The 21,688-nt window shown below is 37.4% G+C and overlaps 1 protein-coding gene across 1 annotated transcript in view; it reads left to right on the top strand.

The window, feature by feature from the left end:
* The window catches only part of INTS8 (integrator complex subunit 8), a 49,050-nt gene that overhangs the window by 6,007 nt on the left and 21,355 nt on the right, over positions 1-21,688 (top strand). Inside the window, exons 6-15 of the mRNA XM_044245273.1 lie at positions 540-722; positions 2,450-2,557; positions 3,887-4,042; positions 7,275-7,375; positions 7,793-7,934; positions 14,336-14,406; positions 14,769-14,944; positions 16,077-16,210; positions 17,857-17,967; positions 20,297-20,498. Of these exons, the coding sequence (XP_044101208.1) occupies positions 540-722; positions 2,450-2,557; positions 3,887-4,042; positions 7,275-7,375; positions 7,793-7,934; positions 14,336-14,406; positions 14,769-14,944; positions 16,077-16,210; positions 17,857-17,967; positions 20,297-20,498 (1,384 nt within the window). The remainder of the gene's footprint in view (positions 1-539; positions 723-2,449; positions 2,558-3,886; positions 4,043-7,274; positions 7,376-7,792; positions 7,935-14,335; positions 14,407-14,768; positions 14,945-16,076; positions 16,211-17,856; positions 17,968-20,296; positions 20,499-21,688) is intronic.

Genomic DNA, 21,688 nt, shown 5'->3' with positions numbered 1-21,688 from the left:
AAATGTAGCAGTTACTTTTAAATCTAGTTAATATAAAAGTAGAAATATGGGAGTTACCATAATTTAAAAGTGATCTCTGTAATTCTTTAACACCTACAATGTGCCAGAGATACTCAGGGAAGATAAGAAATCTTCTGTATCTATATCTGTATAAAATTAACATGCTCTGTAGTATTTTGAATGTGGAAGAAAAAACCTGCGTTATTTTATTTTTGTTACTAGTGCCTACTAAATGGCTATCAGTTATGCATACAAATATTTCTGGAATAAATCAGTGGAAACAAATCTTTTAAAGCATTTTTCTTTCAATTTTCTATTTAAAAAAATCTTTTCCATTTCATATTTTCTAATTTCAAAATAGGAACTTCTGTATTTTTAAAAATTTAAGATAACAATCTCAACAGATCTAATTGCTCTCCTGTGTTAAAAAAATTTTTTAATAGCTTAGTGCAACAAGCTACTGAGTATCCTGTAAATATATTTTGGTTAATTTTCTGTGATTTGTGTATTTTAATAGTTCTTTTATTGAATTCTTGTAGCTAAAAGAGCAAGCTTCTGATTCTATTTTGGTGCTAGAGGCAGCCCTTAAATTAAACAAGGATCTTTATGTCCACACGATGAGAACACTAGATTTATTGGCAGTGGAGCCAGGTATGGTAAATGGAGAAACGGAGAGTTCTACTGCTGGATTGAAAATCAGAACCGAGGAAATGCAGTGCCAGGTATTTATAGCTGTGTTTAATCAATGCGTGGCAAATCTTTGGAAGACCTTAAGTGAGATCATTCTAGCGTTTTTAATTTCTGCCTTTGTCTCTCTGATTTTGAGTTAAGATGTTGTTTAAAACTTTGCATCATATTTATTTTTTGAAAGATTTTATTTGAGAGAGAGCATGAACACATGAACAAGTGGGGATCTTTGGGGAGAGGGGAGAGGCAGAGGGCAAAGCAGATTTCCCGCTGAGCAGGGAGCCCAGTTCTGGGCTCCATCCCAGGACCCTGGGATCATGACCTGAGCTGAAGGCAGAGGCTTAACCCACTGAGCCACCCAGGTGCCCCATTTGAAGACTTTTTAAAGAAAGATCTGTCTGGGTGCCTGAGTGGTTCAGTTGGTTGAGTGTCTGACCTATGGTTTCTGCTTGGGTCATGATCTCCAGGTTGTGGGTTGAGCCCCACAGCATGCTCAGCACAGAGTCTGCTTGAGATTCCCTCTCCCTCCTTCAAATAAACCTTAAAAAGAAAAATCAGATTTGTCCGCGATGTGTAGAATAAACTTGAAACAGGATATAAGGAGCTGTAGGGATCTGGATTTGAGCCTGGCCTCTGCCAGTACTTGGTTATATGCCTGTAACCAGACATTGTCACTTTCTGGGCCTTGTTCTTGTTCAGAAAATGTTCAGGTTGGGTTAAATAATCTGAGTCTTTGAGTTTTGCATTTGGTGAATCTAGGCATGAATTTAAAAAGGTTCTTGAGGGGCGCCTGGGTGGCTCAGTGGGTTAAGCCGCTGCCTTCGGCTCAGGTCATGATCTCAGGGTCCTGGGATCGAGGTCCGCATCGGGCTCTCTGCTCAGCAGGGAGCCTGCTTCCTCCTCTCTCTCTCTCTGCCTGCCTCTGCCTGCTTGTGATCTCTCTCTGTCAAATAAATAAATAAAATCTTAAAAAAAAAATAAAAAGGTTCTTGAAGAAATAAACAGATTTTATTAGTACTTTTCCGGTTTTTTTTTTTTTTTTTTTTTTTTTTCCTATTTTTTTATAGTTCAAATTTCTTACTATTTCACTCTGGCCATTTAGTTGCTCTTCCTCCCTTTAAAGAGAGTGGAGATTGGGCCGCCTGGGTGGCTCAGTTAAGAGTCAAACTCTTGGTTTTGACTTAGGTCATTCTTTCCCTCTGCCCCTTCCCCCACTTGTGCACACTCCTGGCGCGCGCTCTCTGTCTCTAAAATAAGGTCTTAAAAAAATAAAAGAAGTAGAGATGGTAGAGAATCCATTATGATGGTGGATGCAGCAACGGTGATCGTAACATCTAGTTTCCAGTGGCAGCCCTAGCAAGAGTATAGCTCGTTGCTGCGCTCTGTGTAGTGCTGATGGCCACATGTGGTAAGAGCTTTGGAGTCTAGTGTTGAGATGGCTGCAGTGCTCACTAGGTCACTTTGGGCTCTCATCTGGCTTCTTGCCTCCCTTGCCCCTTTTGTTTACCAAGCCTGATTAGTAAACAATAATTCAGTAAGCCCAGTAATTCGAAAGGTCATCTGAAATCTTAAGAGTTAAATCTATTTTCTGCTTAAATCAGTCCACTGGATTCTGTTGCTTGTGACTAAGAACATTTTCATTGCTCACTGAAAATTTTTTTTCTTACATATGTACTTGTGTTTTGCTGAGATAAACATAATTTAGTGTTTTGTTAGCTCTTAAAAATGAAAAGTTACTAAACAAATTTCATCACCATTTTAGGTGTGTTATGATTTGGGGGCAGCATACTTCCAGCAGGGCTCTACGAATTCAGCTGTCTATGAAAATGCCAGAGAGAAGTTTTTTAGAACCAAAGAACTAATTGCAGAGGTAAGTATAGTGGTAACAGGCACAGGATAATCAGTCCTTAAAAAGTCCAACTATTTTTTGGCTTTTTCTGGTGATAATAAAAATAAGTGTTCATTATAGTACATTTGGTAAGTTTTAAAAAATACTGAAAACATTTTGAAAATCTGTAATACTACTGCTTAGAAATTACCCCTATTGTCATTTTAGTTTCTTTTCTTCCTGTTTTCATTCTTTGTTTTTATATAGATAAGCTTAGACTGACTGTATTTACCATATTTTTACCATGCCCAAGTCTTTGGATAGACACTTAAATGTATTCTCTTCTGCTGTATAGATGAGCTGTGATTTACTTCATTTCCCTAATATTTGGGCATTTATGTTTGCTACTTTTATTTATTGTAAAGCTATGATACTTCTGTCTCCAAGCATAAGTGTTTTTTGGTTTAATGTCAAGTCAATGGTTACTAAATTTGTAAAGGCTGTGAAACATAAAACCAAGTTGCTTTCCAGGTACATTTCTCTCAAGGTACTCTCATCTGCAGTGCAATGTGTTTTTCCTTTTTCTTCCCCTTCCAGTTGCTAATTTGGTTGGGTGAGAAATAACAGTAACTTTAAAACATTTGCATTTCCTTAATTCTTAGTAGGGGTGAACTTTTTCATGTTTATCACTTGCATTTTTATTTGTATGATTCTGGCACCTGCATTATGAAGTATATAACTAGGTTTTTATGTGCTTGGTGCCTAGAAAAATTCCTATTTCAGTCTCTCGTCATCAGAGAAATTGATTAAATGTTCAAGAGATTTACTTTAAATCTATTCTAGACCTGTCGGGAATTCCCATTTTCCTTTGTCCAGGCATTCATCAGATTTGTTCTCCTTTTATGTTTTCTTAAGTATCTTAAGTTGTTTTTTAACAGTATTAGCTTTTTGTTAATGTCTTAATTGTCATATCTACTTAGAGTAATGACGTCTGCCTTTTGTATGTTGGTCTGAAAACTAAACCAGGAGTCAGCAAACTTTTGTAAAAGGCCAAATAATAGATACTTTAGCCTTTGTGGGCTATATTCAGCTTATGTTGCATATACTCATTTTTTTGTTGTGTTCTTTGTTTTTGTTTTTTTCCTTTACAACCTTAAATGTGGTTCTTAGCTCAAGGGCTCTACAGAAATTGACCACAGGCCAGATTTGGCCTGTGAATACTAGTTTGCTAACTCGTGCTAATTTTTTATGGTTCCTCCATCCCTAAATTTTCCATTACATTTTCTTGTACTGTTAAAATGCATTGAGTGGGTACTAGACTGTTGTTTTTGTAACATTGATGGATAATGATGTATAATTCTTACTTTGCAGATAGGTTCATTATCTCTTCATTGTACCATAGATGAGAAGCGGTTAGCGGGCTATTGTCAAGCATGTGATGTTCTTGTACCTTCTTCTGATAGTACATCTCAACAATTGACTCCATATAGTCAAGTCCATATTTGTTTGAGATCTGGCAACTATCAGGTAAGATGTATGATAGGGATGTAATAGGGTAGTTGAAAAGTTTTGGAAACCAGGCAGAACTGAGTTCAAAATCTGGCATCACCATTTACCAGTTGTGTGATTTGGGGCAAGTAAAACAGATTGACCTCTAAAATGGTGGTAATAGTTAACTCATTTCATAGGCTCCCTATGAGAATAAAGTGAGAAGTTACAGTTTATAAACTAAGCAGTGCCTTGTACAAATATTGACTCATTTTGATAATATCCTTTCTTAAAGGTCAAGAATTTGCCCATATTAAGTATTTTTTTTTTTTAAGATTTTATTTTTTTGACAGAGAAAGAGAACTCCCAAGTAGGTAGAGAGGCAGGCAGAGAGAGAGGAGGAAGCAGGCTCCCTGCTGAGCAGAGAGCCGGATGCAAGTCTTCATCCCAGGACCCTGAGATCATGACCTGAGCTGAAGGCAGAGGCTTAATCTGCTAAGCCACCCAGACGCCCCTTAAGTAAATTTTTAAAGAAACTCTGTAAGCAGAACTTTTAATTTTTTAAATTAAAAGTAGAGAATTTTTAGTTTTGTGGACCCTTAAGTCTTGTGTCTGACTTAAAAGTATGGCCTTATAGGGGCACCTGGGTGGCTCAGTGGGTTAAGCTGCTGCCTTCGGCTCAGGTCATGATCCCAGGGTTCTGGGATCGAGTCCCACATTGGGCTCTCTGCTCTGCAGGGAGCCTGCTTCTTCCTCTCTCTCTTTCAGCCTGCCTCTCTGCCTACTTGTGATCTCTGTCAAATAAATAAATAAAATCTTTAAAAAAAAAAAAAAAAAAGTATGGCCTTATAGCCCAGCCTTGTTAGTCACTGCAGATATTAAGACTGAAGAAGAAAGTGACCAAAGTGGTGTTGGTAGTTTTGGATGGTCTCTTACACAGCTTGCTTTACCAACGAGTGTGGTTGTTACCTCAGTTTTACCCATGCAAAGGGCTTAAATTAGTCTTGAGATTTTTATTGCTTCCTTTGGGTATATATTTTTAGTTTTATAATGAAAACCACTGGGAATTAGCATTTGTAGTTTTAAAATCTTTATTGGAAAGCTTTCTTTTTAGAAAATGAATAGTGCCTTCATGTTAGCTCAAAGCTGGAGTCATGAAATGACAAAGCTATAGCATATCTTTAGTTTTGTCTCTACAAATAGGCCTTTAACTGATCTTTTTATTTATTTTTAAATGAAATTAATTTTTTAAAAAAGATTTTATTTATTTGAGAGAGAATGAGAGATAGAGCACAAGCAAAGGAGAGAGGGAGAAGCAGGCCCACTACTGAGCAAGGATCCTGATGAGACCTTCGATCCCAGGACGCTGGGATCCTGAGCCAAAGGCAGATGCTTAACCAACTGAGCTACCCAGGTGCCCCTTAGCCAAGCTTTTTAGTTCACTCTAAAATAGAATTGATTTTTTCCCCCCACAGAAAATAAGAGTAGGGATAGTACTTCCTCCCCCACCTCTGCCCCCTTTTTAAATGCTGCTTTGCCTTGGGGAAGAAAACTAAACTTTCTTAAAGACAGATTAGATACAGATGGATTTATATAGACATCTTTTAGTTATATATCCCTAGTACAGGCTCTATAAAGAGGGTGGAAATCAGTTGCAGTAAGATTCAGAATCTTAGGAAACTCTGGGGTGGTAAACCTTTGTAAACAGACCTTAGAAATATTTCTCATGGATAGGCAAATATTAACTGAATATAATGAAAAGCCAACATTTATAAATCAGAAGGTATTGTAATGAGTAGCTGGGAAGAAGAAAATCACAATTTTATTACAACTCTGAAATTTATCATTTCAGTTATGTATACAGGAGTATCATAGAAATCATATTTAGCCTGGTTTTATTTATTTATTTATTTATTTATTAAAAGATTTTATTTATTTATTTGACAGAGAGAGATCACAAGTAGGCAGAGAGGCAGGCAGAAAGAGGAGGGGAAGCAGGCTCCCCGCTGAGCAGAGAGCCCGATGCGGGACTCGATCCCAGGATCCTGAGATCATGACCTGAGCCAAAGGCAGCGGCTTAACCCACTGAGCCACCCAGGCGCCCTTTAGTCTGGTTTTAAAAATAGGGTCCTATTTATATAAACTCTGTAGTTTTTGTGCTGATCTTGTGGTTACTTGATGGTGCCTGGGTGGCTCACTTAAGCTCAGTTAAGTCCAACTTCTGATTTCCGCTCAGGTCATGACCCTGGGCTGGTGGGATCTGAGCTGCTGTTCCGTGTTTCGACTGCCCTGGGAGTGAGCTTAAGTGAGCCTACTTGGGATTCTCTCTCTCCCTCTCCCCACCCTACCCCCAATGAGTGAATGAATGAATGAATGAATGTAGTTATTGAACAGCTATAACAAATGTGTCTTCTTGCATGTGGGAAAAGTCTGTCTTGCCTGTGTGTAGGCCTACACTGTTCATGTTTTGCTATGGACAGTGCTTGCTCCCTAGTTGTGAAACCACCTTGGTCACTACTTTTTTGATGGTGACAGTTGATTAGATTTAAATGTTTCCAGAAATCCTCTTCCCTATCTCCATGTGTTACCACTCCTTTCAACCCTTCTCTTAAATTGCTTGATATCACTCCTTTCTCCTTCTCTTCAATTGCTTGATTAAGAGCTGATACAAAGTCTGTATGGAGTGATATAGGTATTTTCTGTAATTCATCAATGACTATATTTTAAACCATTTAAATTTATTGTAATTGTTTCTTTGTGTGCTTTTTCCAGCTCAGTTATTTTAACGGTTTTAATATTTTTAAAAGTTTGTTGTATGAACCTATGTTTAAAGTAGATGAGTATTTGAGGGAGAAAGTGAGTGAGCACAGAGGGAGAGGGAGAAACAGACTCCCCACTGAGCAGGGCTTGATCCCAGGACCCCAGGATCATGACTTGAGTCACCCAGCACCCTGAATTTTTACAACTTCTAATAATGTACCTGGGTTGCTTTTGATTGATTGATTCTTCCTTTACATCTTATTTTTGGCTCATTATCTTCAGTTTGAAAGGGCAGGGTTTAGGGAGTGGTGGGTGGCTGTTTTTATCCTCAATCTAATTTTAAAGTTTTAGAAAAGATTTTCCTAGTAAGATGATTTTCTTTCCTAGTTTCATGATTTTCTTCAATATATATTTTCCATTATAGAAAGACTCTTTTTTCTTTTTGGAAAGACTGTTAAAGAAGCTTTGCTAGGATTTTTGAACTGGATGCAATTTTATGTCTGTGTTCTAGGATGTAGTAAAGATTTTCATTGAAGATAATTTAACCTTCAGTTTACCTATCCAGTTCCGGCAGTCAGTACTGAGGGAACTCTTCCAGAAAGCTCAACAGGGGTAAGTAAGTAAATTGAAGAATTACTTTCTTATTTTTGGATAAAAGAGTAAGTGCATTTTGGGTTTATCAAAAATAACCTCCAAATTACCTATAAGACTGTGACAGTAGTTTCACCTTTATTAGTAAATGGGAAACTAACACAGTCAGAGGAGCCACTTTAATGTTCATCTAATCCATTTTAAAAGCACTTGGAAAAAATTAGCAGAATTTGGTTCTGTTACTAAACTGTAACTAAATCATCCCTTGACAGATTTAAAACTTTTCTGTTCTGCTCTATCCCCACCCTTGACATGTGCCTGAATAACCTAAAATCTTACCTCTCAAGGATAAATAACTCATTCTTGTCAGTTTGGTTTTGTAATATATACCTTTTATTAAAAAGAATGTATTAGTGGATCTACTTTTGTATTCTACAGAAATGAAGCTCTAGATGAAATCTGTTTTAAAGTCTGTGCCTGTAACACAGTCCGTGATATATTGGAAGGTAGAGCGATTAGTGTTCAATTTAACCAGCTATTTCTTAGACCTAATAAAGAGAAAATAGACTTTCTTCTTGAGGTAAGACACTTTTTCCCTTTTTGATTTGTAATTTTGCTATAAACTTAACCAATGACCTCTTAGTTGTCAAATCCAGTGCCCTCTTTTCTCTCTTCATCTGACTTGCCAGTGTTGGATACTCCTGACAGACGGTGCTCTCCGTCCTTGTCTTCTGCCAGAACTCTTTGCTGATTCCTCAGTACCAAGTTGTCCTTGGTCGTTTCTTGACGTCTCTTTTGCTCTCCCTTTAGTGTTTCTGTTTACAGTAGTTTTGGTTTTGGCTCAGTTATTTCATACCATTTTTGAATTCTTATTTAAAGCTTCAGTCACATTTTGACTAAAAATTCCCAAATCATAACTTTAACCTCTTCTGTGAGCTCCAGAATTTGTGTTTTTGTTGGATCTTTCTACCTCCTTAACTGTCTTAATATAACAGACATTGAGAAAAATATAGAAAGCACAGTTAATACCAGCTTAGTTCCAAAAATACAACATTGCCAACACTCTAGAAGTCCTTTTTATTTTTATTTTTTTAAAAGATTTTGTTTATCTGTTTAACAGAGAGACTGTGAGAGAGGGAACACAGGCAGGGGGAATGGAAAGGGAGAGCAGTCTTCCTGCTGAGCAGGGAGCCCGATGTGGGGCTTGGGGCTTGGGGCTTGATCCCACGATCCTGGGATCATGACCTGAGCTAAAGGCAGACGTTTAATGGCTGAGCCACCCAGGTGCCCGTAGAAGTCCTTTTTATGCCCCTTACCAAACCCTCTCCGTCTCCCCTTGAGGAACCACTATCCTGCCTTTTGTGATAATTTTTTTTCTTTTATTTATAGTTATGTCACCTTTATATGTACCCTAGAGAATATTCTTTAATTTGCCTTTTTCAAACTTTATAGAAATGAAATCATACAAAATGTATTTCTTTTCCTTCATTAAAGAATATGTTTAACAGATTTTTTTTTCTAAGTCGTATGCATTTATAGTTGACTTTTTTGTTGCTGTAAGATGTTAGCTGCTTAATATATTGTTTGTAACTATTTTCTATCTTTTCATCTTGTTGATGGCTTTCTTTGCTATGCAGAAGCAGATGTAGGCACAATTTGTTTTTTGTTACCCTTGCCTTTGGAGTCCACTCCAAAAAAAAAAAAAATCATTAAGACTGAGGTCAAGGAGCTTACCGCCTATGTTTTCTCCTAGTTTTACAGTTTCAGGTCCATTATTCAAGTCTTTGTCCATTTTGAGTTAATTTTTATATGTGGTATACAGCAGTGGTCTACTTTCATTTTTCGCATGTTGCTCTCCAGTTTTTCCAGCACCATTTGTTGAAAGGATTGTCTTTTTCTCCATTATTTTCCTGCTTTGCCAAATATTAATTGACCATATAATTATAGGTTAATTTCTAGGCTTTCTGTTCTGTTCCGTTAATATGTGTCTATTTTTGTGCCAATACCATACTGTTTTGATTACTGTAGCTTTTTTTTTTTTTTAAGATTTTATTTATTTATTTGTCAGAGAGAGAGGGAGAGAGAGCGAGCACAGTCAGACAGAGAGGCAGGCAGAGGCAGAGGGAGAAGCAGGCTCCCTGCCGAGCAAGGAGCCCGATGTGGGACTCGATCCCAGGACGCTGAGATCATGACCTGAGCCGAAGGCAGCTGCTTAACCAACTGAGCCACCCAGGCGTCCCGCTTTTTTTTTTTTTTTTTTTAAAGATTTTATTTATTTATTTGACAGCACAAGTAGGCAGAGAGGCAGGCAGAGAGAGAGGGGGAAGCAGGCTCCCTGCTGAGCAGAAAGCCTGATGCAGGGCTCCATCCCAGGACCCTGGGATCATGACCTGAGCCGAAGGCAGAGGCTTTAACCCACTGAGCCACCCAGGCGCCCCTGATTACTGTATCTTTGTGTTTTTTGTTTGTTTGTTTGTTTTGAGATTTTATTTGACAGAGAGGGTGAGAGAGGGAGCACAAGCAGGGTGAGTGGAAGAGGAAAGAAGTAGGCTTCCTACTGAACAGAGAACCCCGCTGCGGGGCTCGATCATGCCCTGGGATCATGACCTGAGCTGAAGGCAGCCGCTTAATGACTGAGCCACCCAGGGGCCCTGGTTACGATAGCTTTGTAATAGAAGTTGAAATCTAGAATTGTGATGCTTTTCTTTTCTTTTCTTTTTTTTTTTTTTTAAAGATTTTATTTATTTATTTGACAGAGAGAGATCACAAGTAGGCAGAGAGGCAGGCAGAGAGAAAGGAAGGGAAGCAGGCTCCCTGCTGAGCAGAGAGCTCGATGCGGGACTCGATCCCAGGACCCTGAGATCATGACCTGAGCCGAAGGTAGTGGCTTAATCCACTGAGCCACCCAGGCGCCCTGCTTTTCTTTTTTTAAGACTACTTTGGCTTTTCAGGGTTGTGTGTGTGTGTGTGTGTGTGTGTGTGTGTGATTCCATACAAATCTTAGGATTGTTTGTTCTAGTTGTGTGAAAAATGCTGTTGGTATCATGATAGGAATTGCAGTAAATGCGTAGATTGCTTTGGGTAGTATAAACATTTCAATAGTACTTATTTTTCTGATCCATGAACATTTCTTTCCATTTCTTTGTGTCATCTTTGTCTGTCCCAGGACCCTGAGATCATGACCTGAGCCAAAGGCAGACACTTAACCACTCTGAGCCACCCAGGCACCCCAAATTTTTAATTTTTAAAAAATTTTAATTCTAGTTAACATACAGTGTTATTTATATTCGTTTCAGGTGTACAATTTAGTAATACAACAATTCCATGTATTATTCATTGCTCATCAAGATAAATGTACTCTTAATCCCTCCCACCTTTTTCATCTGTCTTCCCACCCACCTCCCCTCTGGTAGATATTCTCTGTAGGTAAGAGTCTGTTTTGGTTTGCCTCTCTTTTTTCATTTGTTTCTTAAACTCCACATATAAGTGAAATCATATGCTATTTATCTTTCTCTGAAGCTTAGCTTTATACTCCCATTCCATCTACATTGTTACAAATGGCAAGATTTTGTTCTTTTTTATGGCTGAGCAATATTCTGTTGTATCTATACACATCTTATCCATTCATCTATCATAGGACGTTTAAGCTGCTTCCTTAGTTTGGCTGTTGTAAATAATGCTTAAGTAAACATGGGGTTTATCTATCCTTTTGAATTTAGTGTTTTTGTGTTTTTGGAGTAAATACCCAGTAGTGCAATTACTGAATTACATGGTAGTTCAATTTTTAATTTTTTGAGGAATCTCTATCTTGTCTTCTGTGGTAGCTGCAGGAATATGTTAATTTTAAGGGTTAAATTACCTTGGCTTGCTTGTAGTAAACTCAGCTAAATCATGACTTTTTAAAAAATTGAGATATATTGGGGCACCTGGGTGACCCAGTGGATTAAGCCGCTGCCTTCGGCTCAGGTCATGATCTTAGGGTCCTGGGATCGAGCCCCGCATCGGGCTCTCTGCTTAGCAGGGAGGTTGATTCCCTCTCTCTCTGCCTGCCGCTATGCCTACTTGTGATCTCTCTGTCAAATAAATAAATAAAATCTTTAAAAAAAATTGAGATATAATTGACATGTAGCATATTAGTTTTAGGTATATGTTCACTTTTTAAAACATATTGCAGGATTTAGTTTGTGATATTTTAAGGTGTTTTAAATTTGTGTATGAGGTTGATATAGCTGTTTTTTTGTTTTTTTCATGTCCTTCCTTTGATTTTGGTACCAAGGTCATACATACCTCATAAATAAATGGAGGGATCTTTTTCCCTTGCCTGGAAAAGTTCTTCTAAAAATAAACTCATTGCTTCTTTAAGTGTTTGGTAGCATTTACCAATGAAATATTTGGACCTGGAGATTTTTTGTGTGAGGAAAGATTTCTGGCATTGCTTCAGTTTCATCAGTGGATATAGAGTTAGTGTATTTTTCCTGATTATCTTTAAGAAGTTATTTTTTTTTTTTAAAGAGTTTATCCACTTAACCTGAAATTTTTTTAGGAAGGCTCCATGCCCAGTGTGGACCCAGTGCAGGGCTTGAACTCAAACCCTGAGATCAAGATCTGAGCCTGTGACCAAGAGTCAGAAATTTAACCAGCTGAGCCACCCAGGTGCCCCCACTTCACCTACATTTTTAAATTTATTATATTTTTAAAATGGGTGGCCCATATGGTTAAATGTCTGCGCTTGGCTCAGGTCATGATCTCGGAGTCTTGGGATTGAGCCCCATATTGGGTTCCTGCTCATCCGGGGAGTCTGCTTCTCCCACTACCCCTGCCCTCAACATGCACCCCCCACCCCTCTGCTTGGGCTCGCTTGCTGTCAAATAAATAAATAAATAAATAAAATCTTTAAAGAAAATAAAATGTTTACAGCATTTATAGAGATGCCCCCATTTCATGTTTTAAGAACTGAGCTTAATTAACACATTTGTTATATTGCTTATCAGAAGTTAACACCCATTCCCTAAGTTTCTTGATAGGTGTACAATGTATCACTATGTATGAATAAGCTATTGTGAAAGCATTTTCAGGTATTACTTATAATAAAATCATTAGTATTTATAGTGTGGAGCAAAGTTATTGCTATGTATTTTGTACATCAAGATGTTCAGATGTGCTATATGCTGATAATCTATTCATCTGAGCATAGTTCTTTTACAAGGCTATTTCTGAACATGGTACTTGAAAAATTACTATTTTTTTCCTTTTTTAAAGAGGGAGGGAGAGAGGTGGGAGAGAATCATAAGGCGGCTCCACACCCAGCCTGGAGCCTGAAGTGGGGCTCAGTCTCCCAATCCTGAGATCATGACCTGAACCTAAATGAAGAGTCTTGGACGTTTAACCAACTGCGCCACTGAGGTGCTCCCTTTTGCCCCCCTTTTAATAACAGCCTTATTGAGGTACAATCACGTATCCTACTGTTCACCCATTTAAAAACTACAATCCAGTGATTTTTTTTTTAAAGTATGTTCATAGATTGCGCAACTTACCACCTCAGTTTCAGAACTTTTCATCCTCCCTCTTCTACCTCACAACGAAACTCCGTATCTGTTAGTAGTCATCCCTTATATTCCCTCAGTGGCCTTTGCCCCAGGCAACTACTAATCTAATTATATCTCTGGATTTGCCTATTCTGAGCCTTTCATATAAAAGGAAATCATATGCCCCCCCTTTTTTTTAAAGATTTTACTCATTTTAGAGGGAGAGTGTATGAGTGTGAGTGGGGGGGGCAGAGGGAGTGAGAAAATCCCAAGCAGACTCCACACTGAGTGCAGAGCCCAATACAGGGCCCTAATCCAGCACCCTGGGTCATGACCTGAGCCAAAACCAAGAGTCATAACAAAACCTACTGACCCACCCAGGCGCCCCTTTGTGGCCCTTTCTTTTCTTTCTTTCTTTTTTTTTTTTTTAAAAGATTTTATTTATTTATTTGACAGAGAGAGATCACAAGTAGGCAGAGAGGCAGACACAGAGAGAGAGAGAGAGAGAGAGGAGGAAGCAGGCTCCCTGCTGAGCAGAGAGCCTTATGCGGAACTCGATCCCAGGACCCTGAGATCATGACCTGAGCCGAAGGCAGCGGCTTAACCCACTGAGCCACGCAGGTGCCCTCTTTCTTTTTTTTTTTTAAACCGACTTCTTTACTAAATGTTTTCAAGGTTCATCCATATTGTAGCATGTATCAGTGCTTCATTAGTTTTTGTGGCTGAATAATACCCATAGAAGGGATACATTTTTCATTGTTCATTTTATGTCTCCATTAGTTGATGGACTTTAGGTTTCTTGGCTATTATGAGTTCTTGGCTTTTAGTAATGCTGCTGTGAACATTCTGTTTTTTTGTTAACATATTAGGGAATATTTGACAATTTCCATCAGTTAGGGACTTTTATACTGATGGCGTTGTTTTGGTTTATTGTAAGTAATAAATAAATAAATCTGATGAATAAACTCAGAATATTATGAGACTCTTATGTGTAATAACTAACATTTCCACAATTCGTTTTCCTTAATTTTAGTCTTTATTTTTAAAACCTTGGTTATTTTCTTAATCATTGGTTCTGTATACTTTAGCTGTTACTGATCATTCAGCTATTTCAGATTAATCTTTCACTTTTCTGACTGGAGCTACTGTAGAGTTTATCACCTCATAGAATTGGTTAATGTACTTTATACATTCTGGGAAAGCTTTATACCATGCTAGGTATGTTATTTTTTATATCATATAAATACCTGCAGTTGTTGAAATGATCACATTCCACTCTCTCTCCCCATAATGAGTCTTATTTCACAGTCTCATTTTTTAAATTACTTAGGTAAATCTGTGATTGATAAGTGTCTGAAGAAGGAGAACTTTGTTGTTTTTAAATGTAAACTTTTCAAACTGTAGGGTATGTTTTTTAAAGTGCCAATATTCAAATAAAAATTACTCAAATTCCTAGGTATGTTCAAGATCAATAAATTTAGAAAAAGCTTCCGATTCTTTGAAAGGAAACATGGCTGCTTTTCTAAAGTAAGTGCTTTTTTTTTTCCTTCACTTTCAAGTTAGTCCTGTGAGAAAAATAACATTATTTTTTGTATATAACCTGCATGTTTTATAGCCAGGCAGTCCATTGAGAGCCAGTTAAGTTCAGATTTGTGTAGTGACACAAAATTTAGGATTTATATTAGTTACTCCTTTTGTATATTTTGACACTGACTTCACAATTTTAAGTAAGGACCAAAAATATTTTTAAATATATTTCAAATATAATTATACAGTTTATGAAGTGGTAGCTTGTTAAATGGTTTATGAGTAAAGATTGGTTAATATGATTGCTTTTCCCAAACTAAATTATAAACTTCTTTTGTTTTACAATATTTTTACTGATCTAGGAATGTGTGTCTGGGGTTGGAAGATCTGCAGTATGTTTTCATGATTTCTTCACATGAGCTTTTCATTACATTGTTGAAAGATGAAGAACGAAAGCTACTTGTTGATCAGATGAGGAAGCGATCCCCTAGAGTAAATCTGTGCATTAAACCTGTAACTTCATTTTATGATATCCCAGGTTAGCTCTCTAGTCTGCTAGCGAAAATGTTGGCACATTTTGCCCCTCTATTATATTTGCCCCTCAGTGTATTTGAGGATGCCCTCTTATTTGTTTTAATTTATACTTATGTCAGTAATTAATTAGAAATTTACCAGTCTTCTGTAGTCGTATTTCTGTCTAAGCATTAAGTGCCGAACTCTGCTGAGTCTATGGTTAATGGAGATTGAGGCCTAGTTACATACAAGATTCTAGCTGGGAAAATAGAGTGATTCTGCTGCTGCTGCTGTGTTCTTGGAGGTAAAAATGAGAGCTGGGAGGGGAGTGGTAAAGGGTCCTGAAACTAAAAAAAAAAAAAAAAAAAAAAGTACAGGTTCTCATGCGTTTCAGTCTGCAGTGCTGTGTGATACTATCTGCTGACTAAGCATTCCTCTTTGGCAACATTGCTATGTTTGCCTTATTTATTTGATGATTTTCTTCCATTTTTGCTTTTATATTATGGCTACAAGTAGAAAATACTATGCTCTTATTAAGAAACATAAGATTTAGAGCTTAATATATAGGTGAGACATAATGCACTTGATTTAACAAAACAAAATTGTAGCTGCTTTGAACCTTACTAGGAAAATGACATTAAGACCTAAAATGCTGGGAATGGATTAATGAAGACTATATCTGAATGTCGAGTTGTAATTGGGGATTTTAATGAACTTCTTGGTTTTCTGGGAAGGTAGTGCCTCCACCTTCTCTTACTCTCCCTTTAAAAACAACATTTTTAGTATTTACTAAAACAAAAATATATTTACACATGCCTTTGTTAACACATTATGTTTGAAAGTAGGAGACTGTCTACATAAGTTAATTTTTCCATATATCCCACCTAGTTCTTTGAATCAGTTACTGATTTTTATCTTTGTTTATATTTTCGTTGTATTTATTTATTAAATGCAGACTTAATACAAACTTAGGTTTTCTGTATGAGGATAGAATATATAATTTATGATGAATGAGTTCTGAAGATGAGAGCTGTTTTTCACTTATAATACTTAACAAACATACAATTTCTCTCAATGAATTATCATTCTTACATTTGTAGGATTAAGGATTTCTTTGAATTAAGTCGTTATTGAAATGGAAATCTCTTCTTTCTTAGCTTCAGCAAGTGTCAACATTGGTCAGTTGGAGCATCAGTTGATACTGTCAGTGGATCCCTGGAGGATTCGACAGATTTTAATTGAATTACATGGTATGACTTCAGAGCGCCAGTTCTGGACAGTGTCTAACAAGGTTAGAAACCCTTTGTCAAGAACACATAAGAAAATCACACTTCTTTTCTGATGTAATTTATTTATTTTAGAAAAAATTTTATTTGTTAGAGTGCATGTGCACTAGTGGGGGAAGAGGCTCCCTCCATAACTTCTAAAAATAAGTTTATGTCCTATTTATTGTCATAACATTTCTATATACTTTAAATAAAGCTGTAAGTGTCTGTATAAGGAATGTTCTTTCTGTCTTTCTTTTTTTTTTTTTTGGTCAGAGAGAGTGAGCATAGGCAGAAAGAGTGAGAGGCAGAGGCAGAGGGAGAAGCAGGCTTCCTGCTGAGCAAGGAGCCCGATGTGGGACTCTATCCCAGGACGCTGGGATCATGACCTGAGCCAAAGGCTTAACCATCTGAGCCATCCAGGCGTCCCTGTATAAGGAATATTCTTTATGCATTAGGTAGCTGCTTCTTGCTATGTGCTTACGAGTATTTTTGTTTTTATGAATACCCTCTTGAAGTCTAAAGCCTGAAGGTTGAAACTGATTTATGAAAACTTCTTTATAGGACATTTTTTGCTTTATATGTTCATTTAAAAATGTCCAGCCAATGGATTTACCTGTTTCTGAGTTACCTATTTAAAAGCTTTCCTGCATGCAAAGTGCACATGAAAATAACTTTTAGAACACCATTTCAGTGGAATGTAGCTAAAGATACAAAGGTTACAGGAGAAATAAAAGTAGTATGGCAGTACTTCTAACTCACTGCGTACTTCTCTGCTGGAAATGTAGTAAAAAAGCAGCCAGAAGTTTATGTATATTTTATGGGATTTGAACATGTAAGTGCAGTGAGATGAAAGATTTCTCTGAACATTAGTGTTGGGCTTCATTAGTGTTGATGTTTCTGTTAGTGCTCATTCTTACAGATGAAGAAGTGTAGCATAGTGAAGAGGGAGTTCTGATCTGACTGCCTGAGTTTGAATCCTGGCCTCTATCCTTACTAGCTGTATAATCAATCTTGGGCAAGTTATTTGACATTTTTGTGTTTTGCTTTTCTTATCTGTAAAATGAGGATAATAATACCTACTTAATAGTATTTTGGTGAGGATCACATAAATTAATAGATACACGCCTAGAGCTTTTATTTTCTTCTTTTTGTCTATAGATTATCATTTAGAAAGTTCCAATCCATTTAATTTATTACTGGGTGATAGTGAATATATTCATTTTGATTAGTATTACATTATGGCTGTCATTTTCCTTTCACTACAGAAGTGACCCTTGCCAATCTCTTTAAAATATGATTAAAGATAGGGAGGGCACGTATCACATGGAGCACTGGGTGTAGTGCAAAAACAGTGAATACTGTTACGCTGAAAAGAAATTAAAAAAAAATATTTTTAATCACCAGTTCTTCAGTTTTTATAATTGCATTGTTTTGCCTTTAAATCCTGTATACCACACTCTATACCCATTTTATTTTTAAATTTTCTGAAGTTTAATTCTAGTTAGCATACAATTTTATATTAGTTTCCACTGGACAAGCATCTTTAATTAAAAGACTTTTTCTTGAAAAAAAAAAAAAAGACATGATTAAAGATTATTGAAAGATTCTTCCCTAGATTTGCCTTCCTGTGTGTGTGTATGTGTATTTATGTTATTTTTATCTCTTCTAGTGGGAAGTGCCTTCCGTGTATAGTGGGGTTATCCTGGGAATTAAAGACAATTTAACAAGAGATTTGGTTTATATTCTCATGGCCAAAGGTTTGCACTGCAGTACTGTTAAGGTGAGTAAAAGCGTACATCAACTACTGATTAAGAATGTGCTTTATATTCAGGGTCTGACCTAAAAATTGATGGCAATATTATGTCCTTTAATTATGAACTTAGTATATGTCTTCAATTATTTGGGTCTCCAATTTATTTATGTCTTTGTCTCTTTTAATGTGTGTGCTAGGTTTTCACTCAAAATCTAGTATTTTACACTCAAGACACTTCCTAATTTGGACTGGTCACAATCCACGTGGTCAGTAGACATGTACAGCTAGTGACTACCATATTGGACCATACAGCTCTAGATAATTGTGGAGCTATTGACAAGTTTATAATAGGGGGCATGTCATTGGCAGCTTTTCTCTTTCCATCCCTAAAGTAAGTAACATTAATTGGGCATGGAGAGACTCTAATGCAGTTTTCATATATATTTATTCTTTCACTTATTACACACACACAGTGTAGAAGGTGTTATTTCAGTTTTATAGGTGAGAAATCAGAGTCAAAGGTATTAAATTAATGTCACTCAGCTAGTAAGTGGCACAAGTGTTAGAAAGGATAAAAGAGAACAGAGGGAAACATTTAGGAGGTAAAATCTAGAATTGAAGGGCACCTAGGTGGCTCAGTGGGTTAAAGCCTCTGCCTTCAGCTCAGGTCGTGGTCTCGGGGTCCTGGGATCGAGCCCCACATCGGGCTCTCTGCTTAGTGGGGAGCCTGCTTCTCCCTCTCTCTGCCTGCCTCTCTACTTGTGATCTCTCTCTGTCAAAAAAAAAAAAAAATCTAGAATTGATTGCTTACTGATGTGCTATGGAAGGCAAGAGGGAGAAAAGAATGGGGAGCAGTGCTTAGCTTTCTGCTTTGGATGCCAGCAAGTGAATATGCAGAAGAACATTTTTGAAGGATTGATTATTCATTTTTACAATGGTTAATTTGGGCCTGCAATGAGAAACAGTCTAAAGCTTGGGGAATGGTCTGGGCTACAGATAGAGATTTGGTAGGCCTGAGAGATGACCCAGGGAGAATATACAGAATTGAGGGGATACAACATTGGGTCCAAGAAACAGTGGCATGATGGATATGAGGACCAAACAGAGGTGGAGTCCTAATAGCCAAGTGAAGAGACAGACTATCAAGAACACGGGAGGGGCACCTGGGTGGCTCAGTGGGTTAAGCCTCTGCCTTTGGCTCAGGTCATGATCCCAGGGTCCTGGGATCGAGCCCCACATTAGGCTCTCTGCTCAGCAGGGAGCCTGCTTCCTCCTCTCTCTGCCTGCCTGTCTGCCTACTTGTGATCTCTGTCTGTCAAATGAATCAATAAAATCTTAAAAAAAAAAAAAAAGAACAAGGGAGTGGGCAGCATTGGATGCAGTCCTTAAGTCCTGTAAGATAACTAAAAAGTGTTGAGTAGTTTGCACAATTAGAGTATCTTTGTTTAGTAAGAACTGTTTTTTCATTGTGATGGGGGTAGGAGCCAGATTGTAGGAGTCAAGGAGGCACGTGGGAGGAGAGAGAGAAAGAATGAATGAAGACTACTCTTTGAAAAAATTAGAAGTAGATATGTAAAGAAAAGGGTTGGACTTAGTGAATTTATTTATTAGCCAATTATATGAACTAGTAAGCTCGTATGCAAAGATTGTGGAATGTAAAACCTTACTGAAGAGTGTAAGATCCAATTCTGAATAATCTAGGTGTGTAGTAGGGTACTTGTCATAGAAAGTGTATGCATTCTCTATATACATATAAGTATGTGACATGTATAATTTATGTGTGTGTATATAACATGTATAGCTTATGTATATAAAGTATATGTATAGGATATGTATATAAATTATGTAAAAAATTTTTTGTTTTATAGTTTATGTAAAACTTGTTTTCTTTTTTTTTTTTTTTTTTTTTAAGATTTTATTTATTTATTTGACAGAGCGAGATCACAAGCAGGCAGAGAGGCAGGCAGAGAGAGAGGAGGAAGCAGGCTCCCTGCTGAGCAGAGAGCCCGATGTGGGCCTCGATCCCAGGACCCTGAGATCATGACCTGAGCCGAAGGCAGCGGCTTAACCCACTGAGCCACCCAGGCGCCCTAAAACTTGTTTTCTATAGCATGTTTTTATACTGTTTATTGGCTTTTTAAACGTGTATACTGTAAATTGGATTTTTTAAAAGAAGTAAGTATTGGAATAAATCAGTGACACAGATGATAAAAAGATACTCTAGCCTCACTGTCTGAGACAACTGTTGTTAACCATCTAAATTAGTTCTTCTCTTTGCTCTGTACTTAGAAAAAATGCACAACTTTTTTTATTCCGGAGGAAAAGTAATCCAGTGATCTGCTATTTCTTTCTGTAGGACTTTTCCCATGCCAAACAGCTGTTTGCTGCTTGTTTGGAGTTGGTAACAGAGTTCTCACCAAAACTTCGTCAGGTCATGCTGAATGAGATGCTGCTTTTGGATATTCATACACATGAAGCTGGAACCGGGCAGTCAGGAGAGAGGCCTCCTTCTGATCTTATTAGTAGGGTGCGGGGATATCTGGAAATGAGGCTTCCTGGTAAGATGTTCACAAAGTCAAGTTTCAGAAATGCAGTGCTCAACTAATCGTAGGGAAGAACCTTAAACACTTGCTTGGCTTTTTGCCATTCTTCAAAAAGTTACTGCTCTCCTAAAACAGAATTCAGATGTGGAGTTCTCTTGAGAGCATCAGAGATAATGGAGGAAACTATTCATTTCCTAGGATTACCATAACAAAGTATAATAAGTTAGATGATTTAAAACTGCAGAAATTTATTCTCTACATTTTTGGAGACGAGATATCTGAAATCAAGGTGTCTGCGAGGCTGTGCTCCCTCTGAAGGCTCTGGGAAAGAATCTCTCCTTGGCTTTTTCTAGCTTCAGGTGGCTGCCAGCAATCTCTGGCATTCCTTAGCCTGTAGCTTCACAGCGCAGTCTCTGCCTCCTTTGTTACATGGCTTTCCCACGTGTGTGTCCCCTTATAAAGGCACCAGTCATTGGGTTTAGGGTGTGTCCTAATCTGTGTGATCTCATCTGAACTAAGTATATCTGTGAAGACCCTGTTGTCCAAGCGAGGAAACTCAGGTCTCAGATGGAAATGAATTTTGAGGGAACACTGTTCAGCACACTATAAAACTATATTGCAATGTTAAGATATTCTGTTAACAAAGAATTAAAATGTCCTTGTAAGTATAGGTTGAACATTTAATTCCTCATTATCATCATAGAAATTATGAAAATCGTTGCCAGGGGGTTAGGAACTCACTTGTCACTTTAGGAACAGACCTTCTGTGTCCAGTTATAAGTGTAAATATGTTATGATAAGGAGCTTAGATATATAAATGATCTCTGTTGTATGTAAATCTTGCTTAGTTAAAGCAATTTTACATGTTTAAGTGATAATTTAGAGCAATTAAATCATATGGTACACATTAAAGCTATAAAAGTGAAGTATAAAGGAAGGTGCTGGTAATGCGCAAAACCAGAAATGGCTTCTGGCCCTCTGGGGCTTTTGGGTGAATTTGTTACTACATTCTGATTTCTAGCAGATACTACAACTTTTTAGCACTTTGCTGATAGAGTACCTTTGAGCTTTAATGCATTAGTGCCCTTTAATGTCTTAAAAAATGGATCCAGTAATATATTGGCACTATCAGCTGACACATGCTACTGTGTGTGTTTTCTTTTTAAAGGTGGAAGTTTGGTTTTTTATGTATAATTTCTCTAAAA

Source organism: Neovison vison, chromosome 4, assembly GCF_020171115.1.
Source record: "Neovison vison isolate M4711 chromosome 4, ASM_NN_V1, whole genome shotgun sequence".
Lineage (NCBI taxonomy): Eukaryota > Metazoa > Chordata > Mammalia > Carnivora > Mustelidae > Neogale > Neogale vison.
The sequence above is the reverse complement of the archived record's forward strand: the minus strand, read 5'-3'. Positions and strand labels throughout refer to the sequence as shown.